The 24,104-nt window shown below is 43.9% G+C and overlaps 2 protein-coding genes, 1 long non-coding RNA gene and 1 pseudogene across 5 annotated transcripts in view; 2 read left to right on the top strand and 2 right to left on the bottom strand.

Moving 5' to 3' along the window:
* The window catches only part of APPBP2 (amyloid beta precursor protein binding protein 2), a 64,715-nt gene extending 57,142 nt beyond the window's left edge, over positions 1 to 7,573 (bottom strand). For all 3 annotated transcript variants that reach the window (XR_014821333.1, XM_013981135.3, XM_084985077.1), the window contains exon 1: positions 7,128 to 7,573. Coding sequence is in view for 2 of the 3 variants with exons in the window: in XM_013981135.3 (XP_013836589.2) it covers positions 7,128 to 7,265 (138 nt within the window). In the remaining variant the exon portion in view is untranslated. The remainder of the gene's footprint in view (positions 1 to 7,127) is intronic.
* Positions 1,443 to 7,284, top strand: LOC146398221 (uncharacterized). The gene is made up of 3 exons (XR_014821367.1): positions 1,443 to 1,659; positions 2,035 to 2,681; positions 4,108 to 7,284. It is a non-coding gene; the product is annotated as an uncharacterized LOC146398221 (long non-coding RNA).
* A 6-nt stretch (positions 7,574 to 7,579) lies between the features above and the next one.
* Positions 7,580 to 24,104, top strand: part of LOC100736689 (large ribosomal subunit protein uL11 pseudogene) — a 37,936-nt pseudogene continuing 21,411 nt past the window's right edge.
* LOC146398219 (uncharacterized) overlaps positions 21,477 to 24,104 on the bottom strand; it is a 63,866-nt gene continuing 61,238 nt past the window's right edge. The window contains exon 2 of the mRNA XM_084985055.1: positions 21,477 to 23,871. The gene's annotated coding sequence lies outside the window, so the exon portion shown is untranslated. The remainder of the gene's footprint in view (positions 23,872 to 24,104) is intronic.

The following is a 24,104-nucleotide window of genomic DNA, read 5'->3' as shown; positions in this document are numbered from 1 at the left end:
CCATTTGTCAAATTATATTATATTTAGCTCATTTGGTATCCTATTTAATAAATCTTTGCTGGTATAGTAAAAACTTTTTCCTTAAAAACTGTTTGTCACAGTTAGATCAGTAACCCACCCCAAAAGGATAACTGCATATGATATAAGATCATGATCCTTCTCCCCCTACGAATACCTAACTGTCAATATTATTTATTTGATTCTCCTTTACCCACTGTATTACCATGTCACTTTTATCATAAATCAGGTGTATACATGTGTCAGTCTGTTTCTGGACTGACTGTATTGTTCCAATGATCTATTTATCTACCCACGTGCCAATATCATATTATCTTAATTGTTATAGCTTGACATTTAATGGTGTAAGTCCTCCAGATTTTCTTTCTCCTTCATGACTGATTTGGCTTGACACTGCATTCTTCTTTTTTTTTTTTTTTTTTTTTTTTTGGTCTTTTGTTATTTTAAAGCCGTACCCGCAGCATACGGAGGTTCTATGGGTCTAGGTGTCTAATTGGAGCTGTAGCTGCCAATCTACGCCACAGCAATGCCAGATCCGAGCTGCGTCTGCAACCTACACCACAGCTCACGGCAACACCGGATCCTTAACCCACTGAGCAAGGCCAGGGATTGAACCCACAGCCTCATGGTTCCTAGCTGGATTCGTTTCTGCTGCTCCACGAGGGTAACGCCAACACTGCATTTTACTTTGCATTTCATTTGAGCATCTTTTGATGTTTATCAGCCTTCCATTATATTTTCCTGTTCTGTAAGATAGCTATTTTGGTCTTCTAGAAATGAGTTGATTGCCCTTTACATACTGATTAGCGTTAGATCTTTCTGTATTAGGAAATTCAGCCCTTGTCTGACAAATGTCATCTGCATGGTCTTTTTTTAAAAAAAACGTGCTTATGGAGTTCCTGTCGTGGCTCAGTTACATCTGTTACCTACACCACAGCTCATGGCAGCGCCAGATCCTTAACCCACTGAGCAAGGCCAGGTGATGGAACCTGCGTCCTCATGGAAGCTGGTCAGATTCGTTTCTGCTGAGCCACGACAGGAACTCCCCTGTATTTTTTAATGTACTCAAAAGCATCAATTACTTTTTTTTCTCCTGGGTGTTGGTTTCATGCTTACAAAACCCTTCTCTATGCCAAGATGGCATTGCAGTGTTGGCAAGATGAGTAACAGGATTTCATCTTCTATATCACTTATTTTTATAATATTTGACATTTCTAAAATTTTTTAATTACCTTAAAAATAATTTCTTTAAAGAAGAATTTCTTCATTTCCAACCGTAAAATGTTGACGCAGTAATTTATTCTGATACTTTTATGATCCTATTTGCCATATTTAAATCTTTAATTCACTTGAAATTCATTTTGGTATATGGTACAAAGTAGAGATCTCACTTTCCCCCCAAAAAACAAATTTCCCCCCACTTATTTATTTATTTTTTCCTTTAGGGCTGCACCTGCGGCATATGGAAGTTCCCAGGGTAGGGGTTCAACTGGGGCAGCAGCTGCTGGCCTACACCACAGCCACAGTAACACCAGATCCAAACTGAGCCTTCGAACTACACTGCAGTTCACAGTAATGCTGAATCCTTCACCCACTGGGCAGGGCCAGGGTTGAACCCAAGTCCACATGGATACTAGCTGGGTTCGTTAACACTGAGGCACAACAGGAACTCCCCATTTATTTAAAATATAGCATTGTGGGAACTCCCTGGTGGCCTAGCAGTTAAGGACTTGGCATTGTCAGTGCTGTGGCTCAGGTATGATCCTGAGAAATTCTGCATGCTGTGGCCAAAAAAATAAATAGAATAAAATAAAATAAGGCACTGTCTTATGACTTTTTCAACATAATAGGTTCTCCTTACTTTATTTTTTGGCCAAACCCAGGGTATATGGAAGTTCCCAGGCCAGGAGCTGAATTTGAGCCACAGCTGCAACCTAAGCCATAGCTTCAGTAACAGTGGGTCCTTAACCCACTGCACTGGGCCAGGGATTGAACCTGAACCTCCAGTGACCTGAGCTGCTACCGTCAGGTTCTTAACCTACTGTACCATAGTGGGAATGCCACAAATTCTTAAATATGCTCTGGTTTCTATCTAGACTGTCTACTATGTTCTATAATCAAGTTCCCTCTTTGCTGGTCTTGTGCCAATACTATACTCTTTTAAAATATGTAGCTTTCTGGAGTTCCCTTGTGGTGCAGCAGGTTAAGAAGCCAGTGTTGTCATTGCAGTGGCTTGCGTTCAATCCCTAACCCAAGAACTTCCACATGCCACGAGCACAGTCAAAAAAAAAAAAAAAAAAAAAAGTAGCCTTCTGATATACTCAACTATCTTAAGTATTGTACATCTTAAAAAATTTCTTTGGGTCATTTATTCTCATGTAACTAATTCCTCCATATAAGTATCTTATTTAGTCAGTTTTCTATATCCAATAAAATTCTGAGATTCTGATGCAAGTTGTAATAAATTCACAGCTTAAACTGAGTTGACATAATATATTACTTTCCCATCCAGATACATGGTATGGTTGGCTATTTATGTTCTTTAATGCCCCACTCTCCCCAAAAAAGTTTTTTTGCTCTCAATTTATTAGTCCTAAGAGTTTTGTTTTGTTTTGTTTTTTGGTCTTTTTGCCTTTTGAGAGCCGCTCCTGAGGCATATGAAGGTTCCCAGGCTAGGGGTCTAATTGGAGCCGTAGCCACCGGCCTACGCCAGAGCTACAGCAACGCGGAATCTGAGCCGCGTCTGCGACCTATACCACAGCTCACGGCAACGCCGGATCCTTAACCCACTGAGCAAGGCCAGGGATCAAACCCGCAACCTCATGGTTCCTAGTCAGATTTGTTAACCACTGCGCCACGACGGGAACTCCTATTAGTCCTAAGGGTTTTTTTATGTGAAAAGAATATTAACCCTTTGGCTGTCAAATATATTGCAAGAATTTTTTTTCAATTTGTTACTAGCCAATTTTAAAAGATAATCAGAATACTAATTGAGGCTATATACAACTAAGAATAGAAATAAACACTGAAAAAGAAAAAATTAAGTCAACTCTAATACTAAATCAGGCATTAATTCATAAGGTTTTCACCATGAGACTCATACAATAATAATTTTTAAAAACCCAAATTATCACGTTTAAGCCCAAAAAAAATAAATAGAACACATTACACAACAGCACTCCATGTTGTCAAAACTTAACTCTATCATGAAATTTCCATTATGGCTCAGAGGTAACACACCCAACTAGTATCCATGAGGACGTGGGTTCGATCCCTGGCCCTGCTCAGTGCGTTAAGGATTCAGCATTGCCTTGAGCTGTGGTGTGGTCACAGATGCAGCTGGGATCCCAAGTTGCTACGGCTGTGGCATAGGCCAGTGGCTACAGCTCCAATTCGACCCTTAGCCTGGGAACTTCCATATGCCTTAGGTATGGCCCTTTAAAAAAAAAAAAAAAAACTTAACTATATCACAAATTCTATAATCAGAACAGGACATAAAATAGACCGTTCAGCCATTGCAATAAAAAGAAAAGATAAAACTTCATTCCCAGAAAAAACCAGCCCTTTACTCTTTCACTCTATTTGCTTTCACATGGTATACAATTTTACAATTCTTTCTATTCACTTTATCTACCTTTTTTTTTTGGCCACACCTACAGCACAGGGAAGTGCCCAGGCCAGGGATTGAAACTTGGGCCACTGCAGTGACCAACGCCATAGCAGTGACATGCTGGATCCTTTAACCTCTAGGCCCCAGGGAACTCCATATTCACTTTATGTACTTTCGTACCTAAACTGTAAATGCCTCTGGAGGAAAACCATTCTGATTCAAAGACATTATTCTAGGGCACTATTTTATTTAACAATCTATACATCCCATCAATTTAAAATAAAAAAAACCATATTTTTAGGGAGTTCCCATTGTGGTGCAGCGGAAACGAATCTGACTAGGAAGCATGAGGTTGTGGGTCTGATCCCTGGCCTTGCTCAGTGGGTTAAGGATCTGGCGTTGCATCGACCAGTGGCTACAGCTCCGATTAGACCCCTAGCCTGGGAACCTCCATATGCCTCGGGTGCAGCCCTGAAAAGACAAACAAACAAACAAAAACATTTTTAGTAAGCTTCCCTTCTTACATATCTTATTAGCAGCCATTTCCAATTTCTTTTTAGCCTTCCTACAAAAAGCCACCATTATCCCTTACTCTCAGCAGATGATCTTACCTCCTAATTCATAATAACCATTCTTTGCAAACTTACCTATGTTAATACTTTATGCCTTTAACTCTTTGTGTGTGTACGTGTGCATGTGTGTGTGTGTGTGTTTTAGGGCTGCCCCCGAGGCATATGGAGGTTCCCAGGCTAGGGGCTGAATGGGAGGGAGCTGCAGCCACTGGCCCTCACCACAGCCGTAGCAATGTCAGATCCGAACCATGTCTGCAACCTACACCACAGTTCCCGGCAATTCCAGATCCTTAACCAACTGAGCGAGGTCAGGGATCAGACCTGCGTCCTCATGGATGCTACTCAGATTCGTTTCCATTAAGCCACAGTGGGAACTTCACCTTTAACTCTTTCCATCTGATCTTAGAGGAAAAGTATTCGTTTCTGTCTTTTTAGGGCCGAACCCGCAGCATATGGAGGTTCCCAGGCTAGAGGTTATGCCAGAGCACAGCAACACAGGATCCGAGCCAGGTCTTCAATCTATACCATAGCTTGACAGATCGTTAACCCACTGAGCAAGGCCAGGGATCGAACCCACGTTCTCATGGATACTAGCCAAAACGGGAACTTCCAAAGTACTCTTTCCTCAACTCCAATTTAAGACTGATAGGCTCATTAAACATAAATATATTTATACATGTATTCTAACATTCTAACAACATTCACATTTGACCCTTTCTACATATCAATACCTCTCTCCGTTCCCTTCTTAGGGAGTAGTCAACATGCCTATTTCTCACCTCCCTTTCATTCCACAAGCCAGTCTCCTAAAGCTTTATGACTGTGCCGTCACCTGAAGCTACTGACAAAAATTAATAAAGTGACACTGGACTACGATGAATTGGGATGGGGGAATTTTATACTAGTATATTTTGTCTATGACCATGCCTGTTGATGGAAGTTGGGATGTCTGAAGGGATCTGATTATGAGTTTCTTCTGGGCTCTAAAGTGGAGAAAACTGGAAATTATAGACAGTAAGCAAGAAAGCAAGAACTAAATATTAGGTATGAGACCTTGATTAAACTACTTAACTTTCTCACCTATAAAACAGGGTTATGCCCTACTTTATAGTTTAACTGTCAGGATTAAACAAAGTAAGTGTATAAAAGCACCTACAGTTCCAGGCACACGCCCTCACTTTAGCACAGTGCCACATTCCCAACAGGCATACAATTATTAAAGAGTAAAAATGTACCAAAAAGACACCATATTAAAACATTGTGGACTACGTGCAACAGAAAATGTGGCAAAAGCACCACCTGCTCATATTCACTATTAATAATCTTCAAACGAAAAGCTTCAGTTAGAAGCAAAGTAACTACTAGAAGATATCCAAGTACTTTGAAGGAAATCAACCACTAAATGTACTGTTTAAATTTCCAATGATTTTTTTTTCTAAAAAAAGTAAAAGATTACATACAATTTAATAAAATGAGTAGAGTTAGCACACGCGCAAAACTGCAGTTTCCCAGGTTGAGAAAGAAATCTAATCATCCTTCCTGGGAGGAACAAATCTTAAATATACAAAATGTCCTTAGACTAAAGTAAGTCAATGTATCAAAGGGGTTTGGAATAAAGGGAGATTTTTCTCTAACCTCTCCTCCCCGCCCCAAATAATAATATAAATGACCAAACTGAATATTCTCCAAATACCTAGGAGGAAAAATTTTTAATTGTTCTAATTGGTGTAAAGCAGCTGGATTTAGTGAAATGCAGCAAGTCAGCTGCTTTCTGAAAAAATATTCCAGGGTGGAGGAAGCGGGCAATCTTCCCAATGAAACAACTGCCATAAAACACTGTACATATAAAATAAGAACACACACATCTGTTAAATATCAGTTTACAATATTCCAGCCAACTTACAAATCAAGAGGAAGTGTTTAGATCTAAAAGATAAATCACACTTTACTTCTGGTCGAATTTTGCATAAGTGGCTACTGGAGTTATCCACATGGATTCAAGGCAAGGAGGACTGAATAAGTCTACTGTTCACACTCAAATGTGGGGGAGAGGAAAAGGGAGGCTCTGAGTCCATAAAGTTCTCCTCCCTCTCTAAACACTGCAAAACTGTCCACGTCTAAAGACACTTACCCTTGAAACTAAACTCCTCAGAGACTGACTAGGAGACTTTTTCTGATTTTTGAGGGGGAGCAATTTAGGAATGCTGCAAGACTACAACTTTCAAATATATGACCATAATTTAAACTCTAATTCTAAAGGTCCCCCCCCGAAAGATTTTCCCCTTCAAGTAGTTTAGCACCACTCCCATATTAATAGAACCCCCCACTCAATCCCCACTATAAACAAAAACCAAAGCTTTAAAGAATATGTGAATAAGGCACACGACTACTTCCAATAATTCCTCAACTCCCTCCAGATTAGGAAGAAAAAGGTGAAACGAAGGAACACGTAGCAGAAAAAAACACTTGGCAAGGAGGGCGACGGGAGGAGAAAAGTAAGAAGGAGGGGAAAAAGAGCAAAGCAAAAAGTCCAGCTGATGCTGTTACTTAATTGGGAAGGGAGGGCAGAAAATATCCCGAAGACACAGGCTAGAAGGGAAGAGCTGAGTGGGTCGAGGGCGCAATAAAGTCCACGCAAAAGGCCTATCCAAAGGGGCCCCACTGTAGGAGGGAAAAGCAAAAGGGGGGAAAGACTCATTTCTTAGACGTATCAATCAAAGCCAAGGGTTTGAGAGACAGAGGGTACCAGATGGGTGTCCCTATACTGGACTCCCCAACACCGTCCCAGATGTCTTGGGAGGCGATCCTGCCAGGAGGAGCAAGGGGTTAAACGCGGGGGGTTCGCGGACGTGGAAGGGGGTGCGGCCCCAGGGGCTGCGGCAGGAGGGCAGAGAGCAGGCCCACGGTCGGTAGCCCACCGTCTGTACCTTGTAGTAAACATCGAACTGGATGTTCTCGGGCAAGGAGCGGATGTCTCGGCGGGAGCGGATGTAGTTATCCACGACAGCGGAGATGGCGGTGTTGTAGAGAGTCTCTGGGATCCACTCTAGTTCCACGGCCGCCATCTTCCTTCCCTCCTCCTCCGCCTCCTCCGCCTCCTCCTCCCGAAGGCCCCCGCCTCCCTCCGTAGCGAACCCCTCTGCGGCCCCGGAGGATTCGGAAAGACGGCGTTGGCCACGCGGGCACACGGCAGAAGGGCGCGGCCGCCCTGGCTCCTCCGGGTGAGCTGGGGGCGGTGGCAGCGGGCGCAGGCCCGTGTGCAGAGCTGGCCAAAGAGCCGAGACCAGGCGGGCCGAGGCCTCACATTCCGGATTTGAGAGCAGCCCGGGGTCCGTCCCAGCGCCGATCTCTGCAGGGGCGGGGCTGCGTGTGCGGCGTCATGACGTCAGCGCACGCCTACGCGCTGGAGGGAAGGAATGCGGCAGGCAAAAACTTGGGAAGCAAACAGCGGTGATCCCGCCTACGGGGACGTATTTTCCTAGGGGCCGAAGTTGGGTGGATGAGGGTAAACGTTTTTCACCCGGACGAGTTAAGACAGGTTTTTACCAGCTCCTTCCGAATCACTGGCTGCATCAGTCCTTTCAGCCAATCCTGCCTCCAGACTTCTTAGGCACGGAACCTTTCGAGCTCAGATAAAAGTTTGGAGGCCCAATCATCAGTCCATTGAAAATGATGCATGCAGGGAATTCGCATACTCTGGAAACCCGCCTTTAGACTCTGGTCCCTAAGTCAAGTTAGGAACCTTCGACTTAGGGGCTAGGGATCAGGATGGCAGGAAGACTTGCATTGTGTCACCATTTGCAGTGTTCGAATTCATGGTTCTTTTTCTAAATGAAACTTATTCTCCACCCCCCTAACCCCCAAAAAGGAAAAAGAAATGCTTTAGAATTTGGTGAGAAGGTTAGCCAGATTACAGAATTACAAATAGTGGTAAGAAAAAAAGGACTAAATGGTGGTTGCAATATGACTTAGTGGTGAAACAGAAATTAAGATTTCAACTTTCTCCTCTAGTTCTAGTCCCAGCCTCAGGGGATTGTTGGATAATTGAGTGTACATGTTTCACCTCCCTTCCATTCTCAGCCTGAATGTCTGCTACTTATGTAACTTAATTTTCCATGTCTGTGACTTCAAGAACTTCATGCAACATCTTTCTGCTCTAGGAATTTTTTTTTTTTTCTTTTCCTTTTAGGGCTGAACCTGTGGCCTATGGAAGTTTCCAGGCTAGGGGTCGAATCCGAGCTGCAGCTGCCACACTACACCACAGCCACAGCAATGCAGACGAGGCTCAGATCCAACATTGCTGTGGCTGTGGCATAGGCTGGCAGCTACAGCTCGGATTCGACCCTTAGCCTGGGAACCTCCATATGCCACAGGTGTGGCCCTAAAAAGACAAAAGAAAAAAAAATCTGGATCTTTAACCCACTGAGCAAGGCCAGGGACAGAACCTACAGCCTCATGGAGTCTAGTCTGAGTCATAACTGCTGAGCCACAACAGGAACCCCTGCTCTAGGAATTTAACAAGGAAACCACTGGCCATTATTGGTGACACGGTCAATCTCATATTCATGCAATCGTTATGTAAAACCTGAAAACAATGATAATAATAATGTGCGGACGTTAAAGCTAAAAGAATTGGAAGTGGTTCTTCCAGTTCACCCTGGTATTTCAAGGTTAAATAGTTAAATCATTGGTAAGAAAGAAAGAAGAAAACATGTTTAGTCCTCTTTTCAGTCTATACCAGTTCTTACTCTGTACCCATGAACATGGGAAAGCTATGGTTAGCCTTATGGTAGAGTGCCAGAATTAGCAAGTAAAAAAAATACAAATGCTCAACTACATTTTTTTCTTTTTTTTTGGTCTTTTTAGGGCCACACCTGCAGCATATGGAGGTTCCCAGGCTAGGGATCTAATCAAAGCTGTACTGCCAGCCTACACCACAGCCACAGTTAGTGTGAGATCAGAGCCAAGTCTGCAACCTACACCACACTGCTCACAGCAACACCGGATCCTTAACCAACTGAGCAAGACCAAGGATCGAGCCCACGTCCTCATGGATACTAGTCTGATTCGCTAACCACTGAGCCATGACAGGAACTCCCAAATTATAATTTCACATAAACAGCGAATAGTTTGTAGGGTTTTTGGGGTTTTGTGTGTTTGGCCGCACCCTCGGCATATAGAAACTCCCAGGCCAGGGATCTAATCTGAGCCATAGCTGCAACCTACCACGCAGCTGCAGGAATGCCAGATCCTTAACTCACTGCTTCAGGCTGGAGATGGAACCTTCCTCACTGCAAAGACAACTTATGATCCCTAACCTGCTGCAGCACAGCAAGAACTCCACGAATAGTTTTTTAATACAAGTGTGTTACATGCAATAGTTTTACCCACCCATTCTGAGTCACCCAAATACATAAGTTCCTTTAGCAAATCCTTTATCAAGAATTCTTGGGGAGTTCCCGTCATGGCGCAGTGGTTAACGAATCCGACTGGGAACCATGAGGTTGCAGGTTCGGTCCCTGCCCTTGCTCAGTGGGTTAACAATCCGGCGTTGCCGTGAGCTGTGGTGTAGGTTGCAGACGCGGCTCGGATCCTGCGTTGCTGTGGCTCTGGCGTAGGCCGGAGGCTACAGCTCCGATTCTACCCCTAGCCTGGGAACCTCCATATGCCGCGGGAGCGGCCCAAGAAATAGCAAAAAAGACAAAAAAAAAAAAAAAAAAAAGAATTCCTGGAGTTCCTGTCGTGGCGCAGTGGTTAACGAATCCAACTACGAACCATGAGGTTCGGGTTCAATCCCTGGCCTTGCTTAGCAGGTTAAAGATCCGGCGTTGCCGTGAGGTGTGGTGTAGGTTGCAGACACGGCTCGAATCTGGTGTTGCTGTGGCTGTGGTGTAGGCTGGTAGCTACACCTCCGATTCGACCCCTAGCCTGGGAACCTCCATATGCCGCAGGTGCGGCCCTAAAATGCAAAAAAAAAGAAAGAAAGAATTCTTTGACACAGACCTTTTGAGGCTGTTTCAACTTCTTCCCACAAAAAAGGCATAATTATCCATATATGATCCATGCAAATGTCACATGGGACATACTTATACTAAAAAATTATTCATTGTTCATCTGAAATTCGAGTTTCACTGGCCCCTGTATTTTATCAGCAACCCTACCTCAAGGCATTAATGAATTCCCTGAAATCGTACTAGGATATTGGGGCTGAATCAGGACCTGAGCTCAGGTCCTATAAACAGGTTACATTGTGTCAGGCACACATGTTGATTGCTATATGGACCTTAGGTGCTGCTGGGCAGAATGTGTCCAGATGAAGGATTCTCCGTGGTTGAAAGGGCCCTGGTGGGTAAAGGATCCGGCATTGTTTTAGCTGTGGCTCTGATTACTGCTATGGTAAGGGTTCAGTCTCTGGGCTCAGAACTTCCACAGGCTTGAGGACATTGTTCATTTTTTTTAATTTTTATTTATTTGTTTATTTATTTTTTGTCTTTTTGCCATTTCTTGGGCCGCTCCCAAGGCATATGGAGATTCCCAGGCTAGGGGTCTAATCGGAGCCGTAGCCACCGGCCTACATCAGAGCCACAGCAATGCCAGGTCCGAGCTGCATCTGCAACCTACACCACAGCTCACGGCAACTCCAGATCCTTAACCCACTGAGCAGGGGCAGGGATCAAACCCGAAATCTCATGGTTCCTAGTTGGATTCGTTAACCGCTGAGCCACGTCAGGAACACCTGAGGACATTGTTTAAAAAAAAAAAAAAAGGAGGGAGGAAGGAAGGAAGGAAGTTAAAAAGTGTGGTGGACTGGGAGGCCCTAAGAACAGACTGCTCAAAAGGACAGGGCCCCTGAAAAACTGTTCTTTGTGAGGGTGAGGGAGTCAGAACCAAAGGGCTGACATTGGGTCAAAGGGGAGCACTGATTCCAGAATTAGAATCCATCTGGTGGCTGGGCCCTAGTGAACTGGCTGAATAGAGAAACTAGTGGAAACTAAGCCATTTTTGCTGTGGACTGCGCTCAATTGAGCAAAGAAAGTTTCCCCTTATACTCTAGAAAATCCCAGCAGAGCTGGGATTTGAACTCAATAATATATATAAACACTGCCTTTAATATTTTTTTAAACTTTTTTTGCGTTTTGGGGCCACACCCGAGGCATATGGAGGTTCTCAGGCTAGAGGTCTAATTCGAGCTACAGCTGCTGGCCTACAGCATAGGCACAGCAATGCCAGATCCAAGCCTCATCTTCAACCTACACTACAGCTCATGGCAATGCCAGATCCTTAACCCACTGAGCAGGCCAGGGATCAAACCCCCAACCTCACAGTTACTAGTCAGATTTGTTTCTGCTGTGCCGCATGGGGAACTCCTAACCCTTTTTTTTTTTTTTTTTTTTTGCCATACCCACAGCATGTGGAAGTTCCTACACCAGACATTTAACCCGTGCCACAGCAGCAACCCAAGCTGCTGCAGTGACAACACGGGATCCTTCCCTGCTGCTCCGATAGAGAACTTCTTGCCTTTCATATTTTGGATGATAGCATAGCGTCTGAGTTTTCAGTAGTCAGGATCAGATCATGAAGGGGCCAATGTGATGCTAATGATCTTGGATTTTATCTTAGAGATGATGGAGAGTCCCTAAAGAATTGTAAGCAAGGAAGTAAAAGGCTCAGACTTGTGTGTCAGCAAGACTACCAGAGCCAGAAGGTTTCAAATCCTGCACTCCCAACTACAGAAGGGAGGAATATAGAAGAGGCCTGGAAAGCTCTCATGGCCACCTAAACATTTTGGCAGACAGAAGTCCTTTGTATCACAAATTTATCCCAATAGTCCAGTAAATCCCCTTAAAACCTTGACTACTGGTAGCCTCAAATTTGGCAGAAAGCCTTCCACTATGCACTATGCAGAGTTATATGAGACATGAACTTGGTCCAAAAAGAATCCTGAAAATCCTAAAAGGCAATACACATTTTGATTTTTTTTTTTTTTTTTTTTTTTTTGCTTTTTAGGGCTGCACCTGTGGCATATGGAAGCTCCCAGGCTAGGAATCAAATCAGAGCTATAGCTGCTGGCCTACACCACAGCCACAGCAATGCCAGATTCGAGCCGCATCTGCAACCTACACTGCAGCTCACAGCAACACTGGATCCTTAATGCACTGATTGAGGCCAGGGATTGAACCTGCATCCTCGTGGATATTAGTCAGTTTTGTTACCACTGAGTAACAACAGGAACTCCATATTTTGACTTTTTTTTTTTTTTTTTGGCCACACCCACACATGTGGACCTGAGCCACTGCAGAGGACACCAGATCCTTAAATGGCTGTGCCATAGGGGAACTCTGTGATCTTTTTTTTTTTTTTTTTTTTTTTTTTTTGGCCTTTTTGCCTTTTCTAGGGCCACTCTGGTGGCATATGGAGGTTCCTAGGCTAGGGGTCTAATCAGAGCTGTAGCCACTGGCCTATGCCGGAGCCACAGCAATGTGGGATCTGAGCCACGTCTGCGACCCACACCACAGCTCATGGAAAGGCCAGATCCTTAACCTGCTGAGTGAGGCCAGGGATTGAACCCACAACCTCATGGTTCCTAGTCGGATTCGTTAACCACTGAGCCACGACGGGAACTTCTGTGATGATTTTTAAGTTGTAGTTTCTCCCTTCGTCGAGATGCAAAGATCTAAGTACCTTGCTCTTGAATCTGCTTGCACTGTGTCTGCTTAGATAAATGGCGCACAGCTGAAGTGATGCTAGGTCACTTCAGCCATACAGAGACTACCCTGTTCTTCGGAACACTCACTCCTGGATTCCTGAGGCATCATGTCAAAAGATGGACAACCTGAGGCAACCATGCTCTGAGAAAGCCCAAGCCACATGGAGAGGCTACATGTCAGTACTCCCAGTTAGCAATCCCAGCTGAATGCAGCCTTTGAGTCATCCCAGCTCAAGCACCAGTTGTTTCAGTGAAGAAACCTCCAGAGGATTCCTGCCATTCCAAGGCATCTGAGCTACCCTCAGCTATTCCAGTCTTTCCAGATGAGGGCCCAAGCATCAAAGAGCTGCGTGAAGCAAATACCCCTGCTCTGCTCTGAATCCTGACCCACAGGAATGTAATAAAATGGTTATTCATTTCTATCACTAAGGATGGGATGGTTATGCCACAGTAGATCTCCCCATTCCAATCCCCTAAAGGTCCCAGGAACCCATCACCTTAGACTCTGTAGTCAACCTGTTCCCTCTCAGGGCTACACCTCAGTAAATAAATGAATTCATTCAGGAGAATGAGACAATTCATAGCCTGTGTTGGACAATTTTCTTTTCTTTCTTTCTTTTTTTTTAATTTCCCTTTATTTATTTATTTATTTTTGTCTTTTTGCTATTTCTTGGGCCGTTCCCACAGCATATGGAGGTTCCCAGGCTAGGGGTCGAATCAGAGCTGTAGCCACTGGCCTGCGCCAGAGCCACAGCAACACAGGATCCGAGCCGCGTCTGCAGCCTACACCACAGCTCACGGCAACGCCGGATCCTTAACCCACTGAGCAAGGGCAGGGACCGAACCCACAACCTCATGGTTTCTAGTCGGATTCGTTAACCACTGCGCCACAATGGGAACTCCGACAATTTTCTTAATTTTGAGGATGGCTCTGCTGCATTACATAAAAGAGTGAACTGCCTAAACTTATAATAGAGCCTCAGAATGGAGACAATGATTCCTTTTTTTATATTTGTCTTTTATTTTATTTAAATATTATTGGACTATAGTTTACTTACAAAGTTGTGTTAATTTCAGGCATACAGCAAAGTACGTCAGCTGTACATAAACATATCCATTCCTTTTCAGATTCCTTTCCCATACGGATTATTATACAATATTAAGTGAATTTCCCTGTGCTATACTTGTCACTGGAATATTTTACATATAGTAGTGTGTATACATCAATCCCAACCCCCTAATTCATCCCCCATCCCCTCAATTTCCCCTTTGGTAAACATGTTTGGTTTCAAAATCTTTGAATCTGTTTTTTTTTTTGTAATTCCTATTGTGTCATTTATATCAGATCCCACATAGTAGTGATCTCAAGATGTTTTGTCTTTCTCTGACTTACTTCACTTAGTATGACAACCTCTAGGTCCATCCATGTTGCTGCAGATGGTATTATTTCATGCTGTTTAATATCTGAGTAATTTTACATTGTACTTATGAACCGCATCCTCACCATCCAGCCTCTGCTGATGGACACCTAGATTGCGGTCCATGTCGTAGCTATTGTCACTTTATAACTAGTGCTACAATGAACACTGGTAACATGTATCTTTTTGAATTACGGTTTCCTCCAGATATATGCCCAGGAGTGGGATTGCTGGATCATATGGTAGCTTTATGTTTAGTTTTTTAAGGAACTTCCGTACTGTTCCCCATAGTGGTTGCACCAGCTTACATTCGTACCAGCAGTGTAGGAGGGTTCCCTTTTCTCCAACCCCTTGGAAACAATGATTCTTGTCCTGAATTTGAAGAGTCTTTGTCAGAGCCCTCAAAATCTAAATTCACGTATTCAATACCCATCATCCACAGACCAACTGTCACATGGACATCATAAATAGAGTTATCGAGTCACACTTAAGGCACTTCACATCACATAGGCAAAATGACTGGGACTTATAACTCACAGCCACCAAAGAGCAGAGCAAGGCTTTGTCAACAAGTTCCTATAATTTCGGGAACAATGCAGATGGGAAATCCTGCCCAGTTCTCAATCCTCTGCACCATTACCCATATCTTCAAAAAACTCAAGAGTTTTTTGGACAGGTACATAAGTACTGTCCATCTTGTATTTATTTACTTACTTACTTATTTATTTATTTAGATTTTGTAGGGCTGCACCCGAGGCATATGGAAGTTCCCAGGCTAGAGAGCAAAATGGAGCTAGTTACCAGCCTACACCACAGCCACAGGAACGCAGGATCTGAGCTGCTTCTGCAACCTACATCACAGCTTACTGCAAGACCAGTTCTCCAACACACTGAGCGAGGCCAGGGATTGAACCTGCATCCTCCTGGATACTAGTCGGATTCGTTTATGCTGCACTACGATGGGAACTCCCAGGACTCCTTTAAATTCACCCTGCTTGCTAAATGTGGTTTCCTCTTTCCAAAATTAATCCAAACTGCTACGTGCTAGAATGCGCTCCCATTCCTTTTTTGTTTGTTTGCTTGTTTTTTAGGGCTGCATTTGTGGCATATGGAAGTTCTCAGGCTAGGGTGCGAATCTGACCTGTAGCTGCTGGCCTATGCCACAGCCACAGCAATGCAGGATCCCAGCTGCGTCTGCAACCTGTACCCAGCTCATGGCAATGCCAGACCCTTAAGCCACTGAGCGAGGCCAGGGATTGAACCCACATCCTCATGGACACTAGTCAGATTAATTTCTGCAGAGCCATGACAGGAAGTCCTGTTCTCCCATTCTTGATCTCTACTGTCCTTGTTAATATATGTAACACCCCCATTTGGCCCTAAGAGCAGTAGAAAATATAACCTATCATTTGCCAGTGCTCATTTTGGGGAAGCCCACTTGGAACCTGCCCTGTATGCAGTCTGCCTACTTACTCTGGCAATCAGAAATAAAGAATCAGGAGTTCCCGCTGTGGCACAATGGGATCAGTGGCATCTTGGGATTGCTGAGCACAGTGTGGTTAAGGATCTGGTGCTGCTGCACCTGTGGCATATCTTGCAACTATAGCTCGGATCTGATCCCTGGCCCGGGAACTCAATATGCCAATGGGGGGAGCAAAAAAGGAAAAAAAAAAAAAAAAAAAGGAGAGAATCAGTATGGAAGGTCTGAGTGGTTTTATATTTGTGCTGCTAGTGCTGGGCCAATGTATAGAATAGAGGCTTAAGGATCATTCTTGAAAAGACAGATGTAATCAATAATCAGAATACAATGTGAGAAATACTGGGATAGCGTTTGCACAGGATATTATGAGAGTAGTGTGAAGATAATGAGTTAATTTTGGATATAACAGTCCTGTAACAGTTCCAAATAGATCAATTTTCGGAGTTCCCGTCGTGGCGCAGTGGTTAACGAATCCGACTCAGAACCATGAGGTTGCGGGTTCAGTCCCTGGCCTTGCTCAGTGGGTTAAGGATCCCGCGTTGACGTGAGCTGGGGTGCAGGTTGCAGACGCGGCTCGGATCCCGTGTTGCTGTGGCTCTGGCGTAGGCCGGCAGCTACAGCTCTGATTAGACCCCTAGCCTGGGAACCTCCATATGCCGAGGGAGTGGCCCAAGAAATGGCAAAAAGACAAAAAAAACAAACGAACAAAAAAACCCAAATAGATCAATTTTCTTTTTCTTTTCTTTTTTTTTCTTTTTCTTTTTGTTTTGTTTGTTTGCTTGCTTTTTAGGGCCACAAGTGTGGCATATGGAAGTTACCAGGCTGGGGTGGAATTGGACCTACAGCTGCCGGCCTACACCACAGCCACAGCAATGCCAGATCTGAGCCACATCTGTGACCTACACCACAATTCACAACACCACCAGATCCTTAATCCACTGAGTGAGGCCAGGGATCAAACCCACATCCTCATGGATACTAGTCGGATTCATTTGTCTTTTTAGGGCCTCACTCACGGCATACGGAGGTTCCCAGCCTAAGGATTAAGGATCTGGTGTTGCCGTGGGTTAAGGATCTGGTGTTGCCGTGAGCTGTGGTGTAGGTCACAGATGTGGCTTGGATCTGGCATTGCTGTGTCTGTGGTATAGGCTGGCGACTACAGCTCCCATTAGACCCCTAGCATGGGAACTTCCATATGCTACGGGTGTGGCCCTAAAAGGACAAAAGATAAAAGACAAAAAAAAAAAAAAAAATGCAAAAAGAGACAGGATTAAGATGGCAGAGTAGAAGGGCTGGCGCTCACCTTCTCTCATAAAATCCACAAAATTACAACCAACTGCTGAACAACCTTCAACCAAACAGACTACAAACTGTTAAAAAAGATATTCTTCACAAGAAGACAAAGAGGCAGTAGGAGGGGTGATTACCTGATTAAGCAACCCCATACCTGCCATGTGGGCAGCCCACAGACTGGAAAGTAACCATATCATAGAGACTCACCTACAGAGTGAGAGTTCTGAGCCCCATGTCAGGTCACCATTGGAAGAAGGAGCCCCTGTGGCATTTGGCATTGAAAGCCAGTGGGGCTTGTGCACAGGAGATCCACGGGACTGGGGGAAACAGAGACCCCATTCTTGAAAGGCGTACACAGGCTTTCATGTGCACTGGGTCCCAGGGCAAAGCAGAGACTCCATAGGAATTTGGGTTGGACCTGACTGCAGTTCTTGGAGGATCTCCTGGGAAAACAGGGGGTGACTGTGGCTTCTTGTGGGGGAAGGACATTGGAGGCAAAGGTCTTGGGAATAATCATCAATGTGTGTTCCTCATGAGGTGGCTATTTTGGAAAAATCTGGCCCCACCCATCAGAGGGACAAGAATCAGCTCCCCCTACCAGTGGGTAGGCACCAGTCCCTGACATCAGGAAACCTACAGCAAGCCCCCATACCAGCTTCAGCCACGAGGGGGGCAGACATCAGAAGCAAGGGAGGTTACAACTCTATGTCTGCAAAAAGGAGACCATACTGGAGTTCCCATCATGGCTCAGTGGTTAACGAATCCGACTAGGAACCATGAGATAGTGGGTTCGATCCCTGGCCTTGTTCAGTGGGTTAAGGATCTGGCGTTGCCATGAGCTGTGGTGCAAGTCGCAGACGTGGCTTGGATCCAATGTTGCAGTGGCTCTGGTGTAGGTTGGCGGTTACAGCTCTGCCTAGTCCCCTAGCTTGGGAACCTCCACATGACTTGGGTGTGGCCCTAGAAAAGGCAAAAAGACCCCCCCCCAAAAAAAAAAGAAAAGAAAGAAAAGAAATAAAGACAATCTAAGAGAACTCTGGGAAACCGTTAAATGTACCAATATCTGTCTTATAGGGGTGCCAGATGGAGAAGAGAGAGAGAAAGGGCCAGAAAAAAAATATTTGAAGAGATGATAGCCAAAAACGTCCTAACATGGGAAAGGAATCACTCACCCAAATCCAAGAAGCAGAACGAGTACCATATACAATAACTCCAAGGAGGAACACTCTGAGACACACATTAGGCAAACTGACTAAAATTAAAGAGAAAATATTGAAAGCAGCTGGGGAAAAGAAACAACATACAAGGGAACCCTGATAAAGTTATCAGCAGGTTTTTCAGCAGAAACTCTGCAAGACATAAGGGAGTGGGACAATATACCTAATGCCCATCAACAGAGGAGTGAATAAAGAAGATGCGGTACATAAACTCAATGGAATATTACTCAGCCATTAAAAGGAAGGAAATAATGGCATTTGCAGCAAAATGGATGGACCTATAAATTATGCTAAGTGAAGTTAGTCAGTGAGACACCGACTTCATATGCTATCACTTACATGTGGAATCTAAAAAAAGGACACAATGACTCCTTTGCAGAGCAGATACTGACTCACGAACTTTGAAAATTTTATGGTTTCCAAAGGATTCAGGGTGGGGGTGGGGGGAAGGGCTGGGGGTTTGGGATGGAAATGCTATAAAATTGGGTTGTGATGATCATTGTGCAACTATAAATGTAATAAAATTCAAAAGAAATTAAATAAAATACATGCAAAAAAAGTGGAGCTCCCGCTGTGATGCAGTGAGTTGACTCCAACTACAGTGGTTTGGGCCTATGTAGAGGTGCAGGTTTGATCCAGAGCCCTGGCACAGTGGGTTAAAGGACCCAGCATTGCCTCAGCTGCAGCAATTGGGGCTGGGATTCAGTCCCTAGACCAGGAACTTCCATATGCCATGGGTGTAGCCATTAAAAAACAATGCAAAATTGTGAAACAAAATTGTGGTCCTTTAATTTGTGACCACAAAAGTGAAAAGTTTTAACTTTTTCAATGAGAGAGAAAATAGGAACAAAGCAAACTATATGCAAAGTTACATATTAATATAACTCTTTGAGTCAGCTGATAAAGACATTATCCTACCTAAGTGCATCCCAGCCACCTCCAACTCCCCACCAAAACTTTTTAGTCAAAATATACAAATAATAGAGACTTTTAACTTAGAAGCTAAGATATATGGGGAGGTCATTTACTGAGATTAACAACACACTGAGGAGTTTGTGTCCAGTTTGGGATACGTTTAAGCATAAAGTTGCTATAAGATACATAGGCAGTCTTGGGAAAACTAGGAGGAAAAAAACTTGATAATTTTTTTAATTTTATTTTTTCTGTCTTTTTGCCTTTTCTAGGGCCACTCCCGAGGCACATGGAGGTTCCCAGGCTAGGGGTCCAACTGGAGCTGTAGCTGCCGGCCTACTCCAGAGCCACAGCAACGCAGGATCTGAGCGGCGTCTGCAACCTACACCACAGCTCACGGCAATGCCATGCCGGATCATTAACCCACTGAGCAAGGGCAGGGACCGAACCCACAACCTCATGGTTCCTAGTCGGATTCGTTAACCACTGCGCCATGACGGGAACTCCCAAAACTTGATAATTTTTGAGGATAGTTAAAGATAAGAAAGTAAAAAGGGTAAGAATGTATAATTCAAAAGAAAATAAAAAATGAAAAGATCACATTGTAATCTGCCAAGTAACATCTCTTACAATGATATGTTATATCATATATGGATGGCTTATCTCCTCTATGGGTCCATAAGCATCTTAAGGACTAGACAAAAGATATTGTGTATTTCAGATACCAAGACTAGGGCAGAATAAGGTAAACATTCAGTAATTATAATAATAAATGAATAGGCCTTCCTGTTTCCCTTTGGGGGAAAAAATGCATAGTTCACAGCTTCACAAAATATTTAAACTCAAACTTTCAAAAACCCACATGTTAAAATGCCTTTTTTTTCCTTTTCAAATATTGTGAGAGTTCTCCCCTGGCACAGTGGGTTAAGGATCCAGCATTGGTGCAGCTTTCCTGCACCAGATCCCTAGCCCAGGAACTTTCACATGCCGTGGGCAAGGCCAAAAAAAAAAAAAAGTTTCACTATTTTAACAATTTTTAAATGTACAGTGCATTGGCATTAAGTTCATTAACAATATTGCGCAACCATCACTGACATCAATTTCCAGAACTTTTTCACCATCTCAAACAAAACTCTATACCAACTAAACAACAATTCCTTATATCCCCCCTCTTCCCGGCTCCTGGTAGTTTCTCTTTTTTTAATTTAATTTTATTTTTTTTGTCTTTTTGCCATTTCTTGGGCCACTCCCGAGGCAGATGGAGGTTCCCAGGGTACGGGTCCAATCGGAGCTGTAGCCACCGGCCTACACCACAGCCACAGCAATGAGGGATCTGAGCTGCGTCTGTGACCCACACCACAGCTCATGGCAATGCCAGATCCTTAACCCACTAAGCAAGGCCAGGGATTGAACCCACAACCTGGTTCCTAGTCGGATTTGTTAACCACTGAGCCACGACGGGAACTCCTTTAATTTTTTATTATAGTTGATTTACAATGTTCTGTCAATTTCTGCTGTACAGCAAAGTGACCCAGTTATATATATATATATACATCCCTTTTCTCACGCTATCCTCCATCATGTCCCATCACAAGTGGTTGGATATAGTTTCCTGTGCTCTACAGCAGGATCCCATTGCTCATCCAACTCTAAATGCAATTCTTTGCATCTGCTAATCCCAGACTCCCAACCATCTCACTCCCTCCCTCTTGGCAACCACAAGTCCATGTCCACGAGCTTGTTCCTTTTCTGTAGATAGGTTCATTTGTGCCATATATTAGATCCAGATATAAATGATATCATATGGTATTTGTCTTACTCTTTCTGACTTTCTTTTTACTTAGTATGAGAATCTCTAATTCCATCCATGTTGCTGCAAATGGCATTACTTTGTTCTTTTTTATGGCTGAGTAGTGGTAATTTCTAATCTGCTTTCTGTCTCTGTGTTCACTTATTCTAGGTAGGTCATATAAGTAAAATCATACAATATTTGTCCCTTTATGTCTGGCTTATTTGTTTTTTTCTTTTTTTGGCTGCCCTGCTGCATATGGAGTACCTGGGCCAAGGATCAGATCTAAGCCTCAGCTGCAGCACTCCCTCCCAGCACTCCAGAGACACGGCCAATCCAGTTGTACCACAGCAGGAACTCCAATATCTGGCTTATTTAGCCAGGTTTTCAAGGTACATCCATATTGTAGCATGTGTCAGAATTTCATTCCTTTTTAAAATAAATAATATTCCATTGCATGTATATATTACATTTGTTTATCCATTCATCTGTTTCTGGACAGTTGGGTTATCCCCACATTTTGGCAATTGTGAATAATGCCATGAACCTAAGTATACAAACATCTGTTTGAGTCCTTATTTTCAATTCTTTTGGATGGATACCTCAGAGTAGAACTGCTGGATCATATGGTAATTCTACCTTTAACTTTCTGAGGAACTGCCAAACTGTTTTCCACAGTAGCTGTACTATTTTATATTCCCAGCAATGCACAAGGGTTCCAATTTCTCCATGTCCTTGCACTTGTTATTTTCCATTTTTTTGGACAACTAGCCATCCTAATGAGTATGAAGTGGTATTACAATATTTTTGTGTTTAAAAATATTAACATTAGAGTGATCAGCTAGCCCAATAACAAGACGAAGTACATTAAATACACAGCTGAAGACACTAAAGTTATGTTGGAAAAACTTTAGGCAATACGTATCAATAGTCTCAAAAAGTGTGCAAATTCCCAGTTAATTTATAGATATTTCCCCACATGTTTAAAGAGACATATGTATAGGGATGTTCATACAGCTTGTTTATGTGGTAAGATACTCATTTTTAAATGTAAACAGAGGAGTTCCCGTCAAGGTTAATGAATCCGGCTAGGAACCACGAGGTTGCTGATTCAGTCCCTGGCCTTGCTGCCATGAGCTGTGGTGTAGGTTGCAGACGCAATTGGGATCCCGCGTTGCTGTAGCTCTGGTGTAGGCGGGCGGCTACAGCTCCAATTTGACCCCTAGCCTGGGAACCTCCATATGCTGTGGGAGCAGCCCAAGAAATGGCAAAAAGACAAAAAACAAAAAACAAAAAGTAAACAGAAACCCTTCCCCCCTCTGAGGCAGTGGAGAGAATGGTTCTATGCCCATTTGTTTGATGTGAGAGGACACAGAAGAGGGAAACAAGGATCCTTTTCTTTGCTTTTGCATTTCAAAAGTCTAGGAAGAAGAATAGAAAGAATTTACATACATAGACCACACAGTAGATCTGAGGAATAGGCTTTCCCCACCCCTCCTACTAACTTCTTTTGCTGGAAAGGAGAAAGGATGCAGGGGGAAAGCACAGACGGGAAGTATAGGAAATTGATGTTGGGTCAGTGCCCTGCAACCTGTCCCATCACTGTCTCCACCCTTCACCCCCATACATCTGCATGGATCCTAGAGTAGGAATGAGTAAAAGATTTGGGGGGTGGGGGGGTGAGTGCAGAGTGTCTATTTTCATAAGTAGAATCTAGAAAGGGAGTAAGAACACACAGTAGGAACTGCTGCCTGAGAGGCCCAGGCATATGGGCCTTAGACAACATCACAGGGCACCCCAGCATGATACGGAAGTGATTCTTTAATGACCTGGGGATACCCAGCATTTGTGAAGGGATCTGAGCAACTGCTCAGAACCACACAATGATTTCTGTGTACCTAAGAACCTGAGACAGCCTCCCAGAGCTGGCCACTGGCAGCCTGTCACAGCTGACAATTCCACAAGCAGAGAGTACTCGTGAGGGAGCAGAGTGAGAAATCTGTCTCTTGGGAATTCTCATTGTGGCTCAGTGGTTAACAAATCTGACTAGCACCCATGAGGACACAGGTTTGATCCCTGGGCTTGCTCAGTAAGTTAAGGATCTGGTGTTGCCTTGAGCTGTGGTGCAGGTCACAGACGCAGCTCTGGTCCAGCATTGCTGTGGCTTTGGTGTAGGCTGGCGGCTGCAGCTTGGATTGCACCCCTCGCCTAGGAACCTCCATATGCCGTGGGTGCAGTCCTAAAAAGAAAAAAAAAAAAATCTGTCTCTCAAGAAGCTCTGGGATCCAACAGCAATGATGGGCATGGAACATTTCGCAAATGCTGATCACTAGCAGGAAAAAGCAGCTCCAAATGTTTTTTTATCCCTTAGATCACATGACAATATTCAGATTTCAAGGACAGAAAGTCATACTGGCTAGCTTGGGTCACATGTCCAACTCTGGCCAGTTGAGAACAAGGCAATGTGTGTGACTAGCACCAAGACTACATCAGTGAGAAAAGGGGTCGTTACCTAAGAGAAACACATCAGATGATATTATCATAAGTGATGATAATCCCAAAGTGATGATATTATCACTTTGCTGGACAGCAGAAATTGGCACAACATCGTAAATCAACTATAACTATTTAAAAAAAAAAAGAGAGAGAGAGGAGTTCCAGGGAGTTCTCCTTGCGGCTCAGGGGAAACAAACCTGACTAGTGTCCATGAGGACATGGGTTGGATCCCTGGCCTTGTTCAGTGGGTTAAGCATTGCAGCTCAGATCTGGCATTTATGTGGCTGTGGTGTAGGCCGGCAGCTGTACCTCCGATTCAAAGCCTAGCTGAGGAACTTCCTTATGCTGTGGGTACAATCCTAAAAAGCAAAAAAAAATAAAAATAAATTAAAAAAAAAATAAAGAGAGAGAGAGAGAGAGGAGTTTTGTGTGGCTCAGTGAGTTATGAACCCAGCAGTGTCCATGAAGTTTCGGGTTCAATCCCAGGCCTCACTCAGTGGGTTAAGGATCTGGTGTTGCTGTAGTGTAGGTCACAGATGTGGCTGGGACCTGGTGTTGCTGTAGCTGTGGCATATGGCTGCAGCTGCAGCTC

The sequence above is a fragment of the Sus scrofa genome, chromosome 12 (genome assembly GCF_054392235.1).
Source record: "Sus scrofa isolate SSC_HxYL_T2T_F1_AM1 chromosome 12, Sscrofa_HxYL_maternal_Yorkshire_Landrace_v2.0, whole genome shotgun sequence".
Classification (NCBI taxonomy): Eukaryota; Metazoa; Chordata; class Mammalia; order Artiodactyla; family Suidae; genus Sus; species Sus scrofa.
This window is presented reverse-complemented; position numbering and strand designations above follow the sequence as displayed.